The 12,921-nt window shown below is 35.2% G+C and overlaps 1 protein-coding gene across 1 annotated transcript; it reads right to left on the bottom strand.

Annotated features, from left to right (window-relative positions):
* Positions 1-543: 543 nt before the first annotated feature.
* On the bottom strand, positions 544-11,040 carry LOC109705615. Its single transcript, XM_020226359.1, has 14 exons — positions 10,790-11,040; positions 9,946-10,409; positions 9,412-9,489; positions 8,243-8,400; positions 6,765-6,828; positions 6,446-6,513; positions 5,316-5,574; positions 4,268-4,405; positions 4,048-4,154; positions 3,548-3,601; positions 3,391-3,474; positions 2,243-2,406; positions 1,971-2,118; positions 544-978 (listed from the first exon to the last, which is right to left on the bottom strand). Exons 2-13 carry the CDS (start codon positions 10,265-10,267, stop codon positions 1,974-1,976), a joined length of 1,641 nt encoding a protein of 546 aa, XP_020081948.1. The 5' UTR covers positions 10,268-10,409; positions 10,790-11,040; the 3' UTR covers positions 544-978; positions 1,971-1,973.
* Positions 11,041-12,921: the final 1,881 nt, after the last annotated feature.

Raw genomic sequence — 12,921 nt, 5'->3', positions numbered from 1 at the left:
AGAATCGAGAATAGAGGAAGTAAGAGAGTTGAGATTTAAAAAAAAGAGGGAGAGAGAAAGTTTAGTTTAGAGAGAGAAAATAAAAGTTAAAATTTAGAGAGAAAAAGATAAGTTTAGAAAGAGATATGAAGTTAGAGTGTAAAGAAAAATAATATCAATTAATCGGCAAAAAAGAAGAAAAAAGAGATTAGACATATTACGATTACCCTAATTCATTAATATGAAGATACCCACCCTCCCTCAAAAAAATGAGATCAGTACTTTGAAATAAATTTCATTTTCAAATAAATTTAATATTACTAACTAGTTTACTTAGTGCGTTTAGCCAAACACCGTCATATTTTTTTTATTTCTATTGAATTACTAGAAATCTTAAAAAAGATAGCGCGAACGAAACGCACTCTAAGTTTATAATAAACTTCTTGTTGTGGTGCTTCATGGCGTGACTTTGCACAATGAATTTTCTAACTTCAAAGCATAAGAAAAGGTATAAATTTGATGGATTCAAAGTATCAGATATCATAATAAGGATGAATCTTAGCATCAGCAAAATCCAGAGTTTTGAGTAACTAAGAAAAATGAGATCAATGTCGACACAAAAATGATCAGGAAATTAGAACTGCGGCGGCATTCTCGTTTGTACATGTAACAACAGCACGTACGTTTCAGTAAAGAGAAGAACAGAAATGTTATCCAGCGTCAGTACGCGCATGTATGGCATCGAAAAGAGATTGTGTGTTAACGAAGGGGTGGCCAAATACATCTGACAGAGACAAGGACTAACACAAGAATGGTAAATGCCTCAACATTCAGAATCATAAGCGTGCGCGCCCCCACGAAACAATCGCAGAAATGTTGTGAACGATTGATAAACGATCGCGGAAATGTTGTGAACGATCGGATTGTCAATGTCCATTCGCGGCCCATGCTTGATTTTGGTGGGCACTCGGTATTCTGATTGACGTGCGCACACCGAATCTGCAAGAACAAGAGAATGTTAGCATCTGCAGAAAAAAAGAGCTAGCTACATTTACAAGTTCCAACAACGTAAATGAAAGATAAGCCTAGACAAAATTGTTAGATTTAGTCAATGTGGTTATGTGCATATATTTATCTCATTCTGTTGATGATTAATTGACTTCTGCCAAATCACGCTCTGCCTGGACAAAGAAGAAAGCTCAAACACTCTTGTGGGAGAAAATTTGTAAACAACCGATCATTTACCATTCGAGATATGTTATGTCATGCAGCAAAGTGCTTCACAATCTAAGATCTAAACATGTATCAGAAAGGTTACCGAATTTACAGCACAGTGGCGTTTCGTTTTGTGAGAAACGTTTAACGACTTCCTGAACTTGAGCTCATTTGCAAATAGGCGTTTAAACTTTCAATTTCGGCAATGACATTTCCTAAACTTTATCAAACAATTCTACAGACCCATTTCCTCATATGAATTTTTACTAATTACACAACCATTTTGATTGGGTGTTAGACACATAAATTTTGTAAAACTTCAAAGAATAAAGAAATATATTTTTTCTCTTCTAATTTTGATAATTAAGCATGACGATCAAAAAATAGGTTGAACCGAATTTCAACTTTTATCACTTTTTTTACATGTTAATGCAAAAGGTGAGTTTTTTATGTTTTGAAGCTTCATAAAACTATATGCAATAAATACGGTCAATACGATTGTATAATTGATAACTTTAATTGAAGAGAGGGGTCTATAGAACTATTTGATTAAGTTTTAAGGGTCTAGTTGCCCAAATTGAAAGTTCAGGCGCCGATCTGTAAAAGATCTAAAGTTAAGGGGTCTTTGTATATTTTTTTTTTCCTTTCATTTTTACTGTCTCATTTATAACTCAAAAATGAAAGCTATCGGCCAAAATATAGCCGTATCACCAACGGGCTTTTTGGAGTTTTTCCCTTCGATAAAATGGTTTGTAGGTTTGAAGAGTTCGGCATACCTTTTAAGGAGGAAGCAAATTTCCAAGAGACAAGGACCTTTCATTTCTCGTCTCTGCAGCTTGTCTACGTAAAGGAGGTGCATATACAGATATTGGGAGAACCCAATCCCCCTTTTCCCTTTGCTCGATCAAGAGAGGGTGTTCGTATCTACGGAGAGAAAAAAAAAATGAAGTACGAGGAATCCATCAAATACTAGGTTATTTTCAAGACGATGTATAGTTCTGCATAAATATTCCTTAAACAAACAAATGACAAGCATATTTCTAAGTACCTTCTCAGGTCCAGATCCTCAGGAGTAGTGAAAAATTCAAAACGTAGATACCATTGTACCGAAATCTTTGAGGTGGAGAACGTCGTGGGCCCATCAATAGGAATCGAGAAAAGGAAACTTGTCTGAAGTAAATCAGCAACAACCTCATGGTGCTCGCTATGAACCTAAACACGGAATAAGTAATTACGATTGCATCACTTCTATGTCCCAATTCATAGAAGAGTTCGAGCTCAAAAAGATATAAAAACAAATTCTCAGGCAGAAATTAAGAAACAAATCAGAACTCGCCAGAAATCAAAACTAAAATTGCCATATGGCCCGTGTCTATTGAGCTATGAAGAAACCTGAGCTTTAACAAATTCTTCCCTACAGGTTTACTTAGTTCATTAATTCGTATCCATAAGATTTTGGTTTCAGCAGAACAGAGACAATATGTACATTGGAAACAGAGAACTTTATCACAAAAAAACTAATATGCCACAATTGGAACATATTGAAAAATGCACAATCATTCAGATAAGACAGGGAGTTAGCACTGGAGAGCACTAATGTTTAGAATCAAGAAACAAATACATACGGCATAAGTGAAAACCCCAATTATATAAGGCAACTTTAAGACAACCCTTTGCCCAGATTAAAAATTTGTTTAAACATACTTAGATCATTTCGGTAAGACAGTTCTGTTTCAACAACCTTAAATTACCTGCACTCTGTCCGAGAAATATTAACTAATAATTAGTTCTTTTGACATGTCTTCTGTTCAATCATGTGTTTTTTTTATTCACAAACTGCCTTTCATTATAGTTTAATCCTTGTTTCATTTGTAAACAAGTTTGGCATCTTTTCATCTTTCAGTTTCAAGATGCTAAAAAGCAAATACATTTAACAGCATTGTGCTTTGATCATAAGGCAGAGGGAGAAGGCATCTGATGCCGTAACAAAAGCGAAAAAGAGGAAGGGGGGGAAGGGGAATCCAGAACAGGAGTAATTTCTTATTGTTTTTAAGAAAGCATCCACCAGTTTGTTACAAAGCGGAAATAGAACACGAAAGAAACAAGGACAAACTATTCAGAAATGAATTGGCCAGTGAAAGCATCTTCATATCTGTCTTACGAGATCAATGAGCTCGTACAATATACAAAAAGTACCTTTGTGATTGTGGGCGAGCCCTTTCTAGAAGGATGTATTACACGCTGGTTGATTGTTTCTGAAGTTTCCAATGTTACTGATACCTGCCAAAGTGTAGAAATGCTTCAGACATGAATCATCAGCTAGTAGAACAAAAACAACTCAATATGCTTCTACCTCAAGGCATCTTCGAACTCCCTCCCCATGAAAAAAGGTGAGGGTGCCACCAATCTGTTTCCAGAAAATTTACAAAATCATGCTTCAATACTGAAAAGGAATAGAGCTATTAAAGTTTAATAAAATAGTACAAATTTTCTACCTGAAGGTTGACCTGTATTTAAATTTTGTCCTCAGTTTCAGTTTTAACAATTCAGTCCTAAATTTTGTCCTGCATAACAGTTAGGCTCTTCTGGTAGTCTACCAGCTGAAAAAAGGTGCCACATCAGCGAGCGCTACCTTTAGACTTTTCTTTGATAGGATTGAAACTCCCGTGAATTTGAAATTGAGTTCATAAATCAGAGCTTAAATTATTAAGATTGAAACCCTAAGTACCAAGTTTGGCAACAGAAGCCAAATTTCACGGACTGAATTGTCAAAATTGAAGCTTTATGAAAAACAATTGAAATCCAGGTCAAACTTCACACCAAAATTTGTAACTAACTCTTTAATAAACTTACCATATCACCAAAGTAATAAGTTGAATCAGAGTTTCTTGGTGAAAAGCGAAGCAAAACTTGGTCGCCTATTCTGATATTGTAGGATCTTCCTCGAATGAAGCCTTCTGCTGCAGAGAATGTTCACTGCAACTTAGTTTTACTGAAGCTCTTCAGCTAAATTGAGAAAAGATCCCTCTAAAGTTTGAAGAACAAAATCCCATAATAGAACATAATGACTTACATGCAGTAGGTTCAACATGTTTGGGTGTGAATGGGGATCCGACTTCATCTTTAAGGAAATAAGAATTTGTAGAATTTCTTTCCACCGGCGACACAGTAGACGAAGAATGATTTAGCTTCATTTGAGGAGATTGTATAGCTGTTCATTAGATGAAGCATCAATAAGATAGATAATGTATAGTGGCTCGATTGAGAGATATATAGCAAATTTCTAAACAGATAACTTATAAACAGGAGAGAGAGAGAGAGAGAGAGAGAGAGAGAACAAGCTAGGAACGATACAGCTTAAAATGTGTATCAGAATCTGTTTTTTCTCTATATTCCACATGAACAGAGCCCTACCTCTGCTGCTGTGCACCAAAAAAAGGAAGGGCCAATTACAGACCAAATCCCCAAAGTTTTGACCTGAATTTCCATCTTATCTCTGAATCTTCATTCATAGAATGTAATCCCTGAAGTTCGTTATATGTGACAATTAACTCCTTCCTTTAGGTAATTTTCGGCTTGGCAATTTCTGTCATGGGTATAGTGAAAAATATCCCTTACAAGGAATTTAGTTTAAGTTATCCCCATTGTTTTGGTTGCAATAGTGGGGATTAGGTGGGAAAAGGCCCTAGACACGAGGGATAGCATGTTTATACTATAACCCATGGAACTAATATTCGCTCAGATAAACTAGGTATGGGGATATTTTTCCCACCTAATTCCAAGTAACGATAATTGATATCTGTGTTTGGGAGGATACAGGGGAGATCTACCACTATGCCCACCATTTTTTAATTGATATCTCAGTGTTTGGGAGTATACTGGGGAGATCTACCACTATCCCCACCATTTTTCCCAACCAAACGCTGCCTAGTCAATCATCTGAAAAGCCGCCATGTCAAACTTAGGATTTCACATTTAATTCCTGCAGTTAGATCATCTATACTGTTACAACTTAGACCCTTAGGATGAATTGAAACCATAATCACATTTCAGAGATGAAACTAGGAGATAAACTTGCAAGTAAAGCGCAGTATATTGGCAGGTTTGAATGGACACCATACCTCCACCAGGATCATCTATGACCTCCGATATAGAAAGTCGAGGAAGGGCAGCATAAGATGGAAAACCAGAGTGCTCTCCATGAGAATTGTATAGCTCACTGGTGGAAAGTCGTGTCGACATTGATTGCATAGATAAGGAATTCCTGTGAACAAAGTCAACATTTGCTTTGGCAGGGTTGTACGAGGAAACAGACGAGACTTCATCTCTTGAGCTATCATATCCTTCTTCGAAGCCATCCACATTCTCATTTGCTCTAGCCTGACAAGAAAAGGACAATTCACTACTATGAGGAGTCACAAAACTGAAATTAACTGCTGCTGAATAATTAAAAGTTCCTGCCTGTATGAATTTCATAGCATGGGATTGTTAAGCTATGCATTTCGAGATGATTCAATTTGCCAACGGTGGTACTGACTCTGCAAGTAGTGGTTTCGACTAAAGAAGTTCTCAGCATATTACTCCTATACATGACCGTTGTTCTAAAAATAAGATTAACCAAATTTGAAACCTACATTGTCTCTTTATCTCTACAAGATATACAGTTAGAATTGATTAAATAAGATACTTACCATATCACATACACCCATTATATCAGAATCACCCAGTAAATAAGCACAATGAGAAATCAAACCAGAATTAAAAGGTCAAAAATGTAAAATTCATTTTTGTATACTAAAATCTGACAATAAAAGTTCTGAGATATTCACAAATATATTAGATTTCTTAAAAATTCACAGCCCATTTGAAAAAGAATACTGAAATATTGATCATATCCTAGCAAACCCAAAAATAATGTGATGAACGCCTGAAGCAGTTTATTTGGTTTTGAAATAAAAGGAATTCGAACTTCGAGTTTATTCTTAAGGAGCAGGATCTGCTTACAAGAGAGTAGGAAGTGAGAGGGAAATGAGATAATGAAAAAGGCTATTTCACGGCCATGAGTACGGAGCTTATCACTTTTTTGAGAAAATTTAGCATTATAATTTTTCAGAACACACGAGTCACTCTATAGCCTAAGTTTGCACTGTGCATTAACCCTACATGCAAGAAAACTTTTTGAATCAAAAGACAAATACAGAAACAGAAAAGTTGTCGAAGCAAAATTGAACATGTTCCAGCAATTTCTCACCCATTCAGAGTCGTCATCTTTCTCTTTCCAAAAAATATTCAGTTGATCATCAGAAATCAGTAACTTCCCTGGTATACACACCAAAAGAATTTATTCAAATATTTTCAAATATCATCAAGTGTATAAATCAAGCAAATAATTAAAAGAAAATTTTGATAGTAGAATCAAGCTGTTAAAGTTTATAGCATTGCAACACTTATACATGACCACATGAACTGTTTTAGCAATTGGGACCTGCAAAGGCAGGTTAACAAAGAATATAGCGACATATAATATTCCTATGCAAGCATCCAAAACAAGACAATATTATAGATCTAACCTTCTTCATTAAGCAGATTGCTGCTCTTCTGAGAAACCCAGATTTGCAATGGAGCCCGAGCTTCCTACAAATGAAAGTTCAGCAATGAGAATGACGATAGAGAACGATACAAACATATCAAATTTAGCGACAGTATAACAATCTATCGTGGATTAAAATGAGGTCAGATACTGAAGAAGCCACTAAAAATTGAAGGCCTACCTTGCAATCAATAATTCAAAGTGCTTAGTTGAAGATTGTCACTATCAAATCCATAGACCTTAAGGGAATGTTTCCATCAAACCAATCAGTCATAGTTCATAAAATTTATGGTTATGACAAACAAAGATGTTTCTGTATCAAATGCCTAGACCTTAAGGGAATGTTTCCATCAAACCATCAGTCATAGTTCATAAAATTTATAGTTATGACAAACAAAGATGTTTCTGTACAAAGATTTAATATCAAATGTGGACGCACAGGCATACATAAACCTTGACACTGAAAGATCATATATAGTAAATAATTCCCTAATCAAAGCAACTAATCATGCAAATGATCCATGAATAGTTGACTTTTGAAGTACTAGAATAAAATGGTTGCGTCATTCTCACATCACCTTAAGTTCTAAGAATTCAGTGCCAAAAACAGAATTCAGTGCCAAAAACAGACATCATGCAGGATGTCCTTGATTCATATGTATCATACCCAATGGTAAGATTCTATTCTGGGGAAGAAAGTTAAAAACATGAAAATAAAAAAATTTTCATGCCACTCAACTTTTTGTGAAAGGATAGTTACCATTTGCCCCAATAAGCTCACGTCAGGAATGTGAAGGAGAACCAACTAACATATATGATGGTCGAACAAGATTTAGGATACAGTTTGAATAAAATTCTTCATACTTTACTAGTTCTTACTAATGGTAATTTGAAAGTATTTTGTATAGGACTTTTAGTAACTCCATAAAAAATAAAATGGTGAAAAAGAGTAGAAAAATAGTAAATTAAGTAGCGATGCTAGGAATTCTTTTGGGGTACTGCAAGAAATGCACTATTCAGCAATTGAAGACTTCTTAGTAAACTTTGCAGTAATACGGTCAATAATGTTTGAAAAATAGATACTACCAGTATGAACTTAAAAGAGGACGGAACCTGTGCAAAAGAACTTAAAAGACCGATACTAAAAGGCCAAACTGATCTACATAAAGGAAAATCATAATGTTTCATACGTTCAACCTTAAATGGCGGGTCATGCCATAATTAATTAATCCTAGGAATAATGATCTACAAGAAACTCGCACCAACCAAAGGAAAATGAAGCTAAGAAAATACATAAAGTGCAATACAAACTCGAACTGCATGATTTCTAAAATATGCAATAAAAATAGGAGAGGTTACAGACAGAAAGGTTGTTTGACAAGTAAAAACATGAATCCTAATTTAGAAAATGAAATTTTATTAGAAAGAACGCAGCAAGATCTTAAATTGGGGACTAACCAGTTGAATCAAATTATTTGTGGATCCTCTATCGTGATTTGGATTATCCAGAACAAGCCACCTTGCATATAATGTACTTCTAACATAGTAAATATAGCGAATGCTGATGCCCCTGTATGATGGTGGCAAAATATTTGGAAGCTCGACTCGTACTATATCTGCATAGATTTATAGAGTGATCAGTCCGTTAATTGCAATTTAGCACAATGAAGAATGATTTGGACCTGCCAATCCAAAAGAAGAACATATTTGTGCCTAAGTAGCATAAATGAACAACAGAAGATAGTGCTAAGGAATACTCTCCACTGAAACTAATGCATATTTAAGCCATCAAATAAGATATATTCATAGTAAAGTAGAATTAATTCGTAATTTAATTATCAGATAAACCATTAATCTTTGCCAAGAACTGGCACAATCATCAGAGTCAGACATTAGACAGGAGAGCAGAAAGTAGACAAAACGAAGAAAAGAGCCAAATATAGATATAAAAGTAGGCAAAATGCAATGCCCTTTCCTCTCTTGTTAATCCTTGGTTCCTTTTTGCGGTTGACTAATGTAAAACTTACTTTCAACTTTCTTTCGCTGCTTTTGTATGTGTCAAAACCAAAGATAAATGCAAAAGACTCTTCAGATCAGACTTGTCAATATATTTTTATGCTCCACACAACCAACATAACAAGATAACAATAATTCAGGCAATGTTTTCAGTCAAAAAGGTATAACCAGCATAATAATCATCTAAGAAAGGTTAGCAACTGCAGACAGCAGCAACATAAAGTTTTATCTTTCACAATAAAATGAGAAGTTAGGTATAAATAAAGATCCTAATGTGGCAACATCTTAAGCAAGGGTGAGTGTTAAATAAAGCAAATAAGAAAGCTTACTTGAGTAAAACTAAATGATATGGAAGGAGTTAACTAGCAACTCCAGTAATAATGCCTAACAGAACAAGTGGCTTAAAAATTCTAGATAGATTGCTACATTGTCAGGTCAGACCAAACTAAAATATCAGTTACTTCTGGATACTTGGAGAAAAATTGAAAGTACTTCAAAAATGCACAGATACAAAATAGGCATAAAAACGTTATGTCTGAATTGAAGAAATTCCTACGGTATATCTGAAGTCACGACCTAATAATGTATTTAACTTAAGAGAGATGACTTACATGTTTTGGTATGTCCAGAAGTAACTATCACTTTTGAAACTATCGAAGGTGCTGTACAATCTAGAAACAATCGTTCACCTGCACTTCAAATATCATTACAGAAGATAATAAGCATGAAACTTCATAAAATTGATCAAGCAAGTGGCCTTTCGTCAAGAGGAACTACAAATGTTCTTTTTTTACTTTTTCAAGTCTCTACGAAAATCACTATGGTAAAAATTTGCAGTAATTAGAAATTAAGTGCTGACTAGGTGAATTCTGCCATAAATAATTGTTTAGTCGACCGCACTTGCGAAATAAAAATAAATACCGAGTCAGATTCAAAGAGTTTATTTTAGCAATAACATTCAGATAGGAAATGATGGAGGTGTTTAAGTTTCAAAGATTCAATTTTAACTTGCAGAGTTCCAGTTCAACAAAACAGAAAGGATATGGCAAAACAGAAATCTTACAAATCTTTTTCAAATTTCTTACTAGAAAGATTTTAGTTATGCTGACTTCCATCTAATACATTAGGAGGGAGAAAAAATACACCTCTCCTTTGCTTCGATCCCGGCAATGGTTTCTGAGTGGAGAACCATTGCGTATCCAACTTCTCGATACCTTTAACTTCAAAACTGACGTTATCGATCAAGAGCGAACTAAAGTCCTCCTTCTCAGTATCCTCCTTAGAACTTCTCGGGCTGCAAATCTCTATAGTAGCAGTGACCGAATCACCAGGCCTATATATCTCCTTATCCGTCTGAACCTTCAAAGTCGGAGATGCTTCCTGCTTGGCCCCCGAGGTCTCCTTCTTGTCATCAAACAATCCCAAGCTTCTAAAGAAGGCGAAGCTCTGAGAAAGTTTCAGTGACATTTCCTCGAACACGTAATGCCCATCCAATCACCTTCTCATCCAAAAGAATTCACCATCTAGGGCCATTTTCATCTCCAATTTGCTCCAAAGTTACGATCATTGATAAATTCTCAGCACTATATCACTCAAGCGAAGATTCGATCTGCAAAGTCAAAAAGCTCGACATCATCTAAAGCGTATAGTTTAGAAATTTCATAGTGTAAAAATTAGAACTATCAAAATTCCACAAATTTCCACATTTTAGTGCGCACACTAAGATCTACTCCGCGGGGGGGGAAAACCATCATCTAAACGCATCCGAATTACATAATTTGTACGCTAGAATGTCATAGATCTCATTTTACGGCCGTCGAAACGAAATATTCCATTGCTAAACAAAATTAACAACCGATCGCGCATAATTAGGGTACGAGTTCCACCAAACTGATCATAAAATCGCACGGATCAGTGAAGAAACAGCGCGGATTCAAATCAAAAACGAAGTAGAAATCTATGAAAAAGCATAGAGATCTGAGGGAGAACCGAGAAAGAATCTTCCACGGATCTTAGATCGGATCAGAGCGCGCTTCGAGCTTCGATCGATCTCAGTGCTCGCGACGAGTCGAAGAGCGTAGGACCGAGATCGAGGCGGAGGAGGAGAGGAGGTGAGAGGTGGTGGGGTTACCGTCGTCGTGTATGAGTTCCTCGTTGTTTTCGTGTTTGTTTTTGAGTAGTAGAGAGAAAAAGAGAGAGAGGGTACAGTGGTTGTTGGGGGGTGTTGGATACTTGGATCCAAGCGGGGCTTCTTCGTGGGGAGGGAGGTAAGGTTACCGGTTGTGAGAGGAAGAGTTTTTTTTTTTTTTTTTTGCATTTAGCCTCCTAAAAAAATTATTTTCACAAAAAACTCCACCAAATTTATAATTATAATTTTGCCCTGTCCCCACCACGCAGGCGCCATGTAAGCGCCACGCGAGCAAAGATGGAGACGCTGGAATAAGTTAAACACGGTAATTCATTCACCGTGTCTAAACACGGTGAATGGTTCGCCGTGTCTATTGTCTTACAATGTTCAACTTAATACTCCTCTTTAGCCAGCTTGCCTGACGCTGACACGGTGCCTACGTCGCGGGAATAGGATCAAAATTATAATTATAAATTTGATAAGGCTATATGTGCAAAAAACTTTTTTAAAGGGCCAAATGCAAAAAGAAGCTCTAGAGGAAGATTAGGATTTTATGTGTCCACTAAAATGTTTAACTATTTTATAGAGTAGGTCTTCTGTGCTCAACTCTAATTATTCTTATCCTTACTATTTCAGTATAACTATCCAAATGTTATTTTTCTTATTCTCGAGAAAAATCTAGTTTTCATCCAAACGCAAAATTAATTTTATTTCCGCTTATCCCAAGAGTTGTGCATATCCCATGAATAATCTAAAATAGCTTATTTCCGAACCAAACGATATCATTTGTTTTCAGCCATTTGATGAAGGGATGTGCGGTTAGGATAATAGTAGTCTCTGGTTAAGTAGATAGTAATTCCCTAGGGTTGAGTGAGTGGTTGGTTAAACAGTATGATCTAACGGATGGAAATGATTAAAGGAATAGATCTAATGATCGAAAATTATAAGTACAAAAAGACCTATACTCATAAAAGTCTAGTAACCGAACTCTGTTTATTTAATACAATATAATTATATAGTGTAATAAATATAAATGAATTTAATTAAAAATATAAAGTAATATAATATTTTTTATATTATATTATTTCGTTATAAATAATGCAATCACCGTATAATCACAAACAGGCAAACAAAGCCTTAACAATAAGGGGTGAAAATGGTCGGATTTTTAACAAAATCATGCATGTATATTTTTGGGAAAACTTCAAAAATCTTCCCTGTGGTTTCACACTTTTTCATTTTAGTACCCTGTGGTTTAAAGTTTATCAAGTTAGTACTCTGTGGTTTCTTACTTTATTACTTTAGTACCCTGTGGTTTAAAGTGTATCAAGTTAGTACCCTGTGGTTTTGCACTTTATCACTTTAGTACCCTGTGGTTTCACACTTTATCACTTTAGTACCCTGTGATTTAAAAAACCACAGGGTACTAACTTGATACAAATTAAAACCACAGGGTACTAAAGTGATAAAGTACAAAACCACAGGGTACTAACTTGATACACTTTAAACTACAGGGTACTAAAGTGATAAAGTGAGAAACCACAGGGTACTAATTTGATACATTTTAAACCACATGGTACTAAAGTGAAAAAAATTGAAACCACAAGGGGGGTTTTTGAAGTTTTTCCTATATTTTTCTTCCGACGTTCGGATATGGATATATGGTCGAAACTAAATATAATTTTAACATAAAATTTATAGTAAAATAAATTAAAAAAACCCCGATAAAAAGTCACTTTATTCATTCTACAATATTTAAGAACATTCCTCTTATTTCTTAAATGTCAAAACAATTAAATACAGTCAAATTTTAAAAAAAATCATATTCGCATCACATATGTATATATTTTTTCGAATGCGAATTCGAATACGAATATACGTCGAATATTAAATTTTAATATTAATGTAGGCATCCTATTGGACTCCGGATTGGATCGAGTTTATCCTAGGATAAATTTCAAATACTATTCCTATGATTTCGTATGTTCCCACT

Source organism: Ananas comosus, unplaced genomic scaffold, assembly GCF_001540865.1.
Source record: "Ananas comosus cultivar F153 unplaced genomic scaffold, ASM154086v1, whole genome shotgun sequence".
NCBI classification, from domain to species: domain Eukaryota; kingdom Viridiplantae; phylum Streptophyta; class Magnoliopsida; order Poales; family Bromeliaceae; genus Ananas; species Ananas comosus.
Note: the sequence above shows the minus strand (reverse complement) of the source record. Positions and strands in the feature narration are given on the sequence as shown.

Coding starts and splice junctions, on each gene's coding strand:
- LOC109705615 (XM_020226359.1), bottom strand. CDS start 10,267: ATGTCACTGAAACTTTCTCAGAGCTTCGCCTTCTTTAGAAGCTTGGGA. Junction 9,490..9,945: donor GGGATCGAAGCAAAGGAGAG/GTGTATTTTTTC, acceptor TTTGAAGTGCAG/GTGAACGATTGTTTCTAGAT. Junction 4,406..5,315: donor CATAGATGATCCTGGTGGAG/GTATGGTGTCCA, acceptor TCTAATGAACAG/CTATACAATCTCCTCAAATG.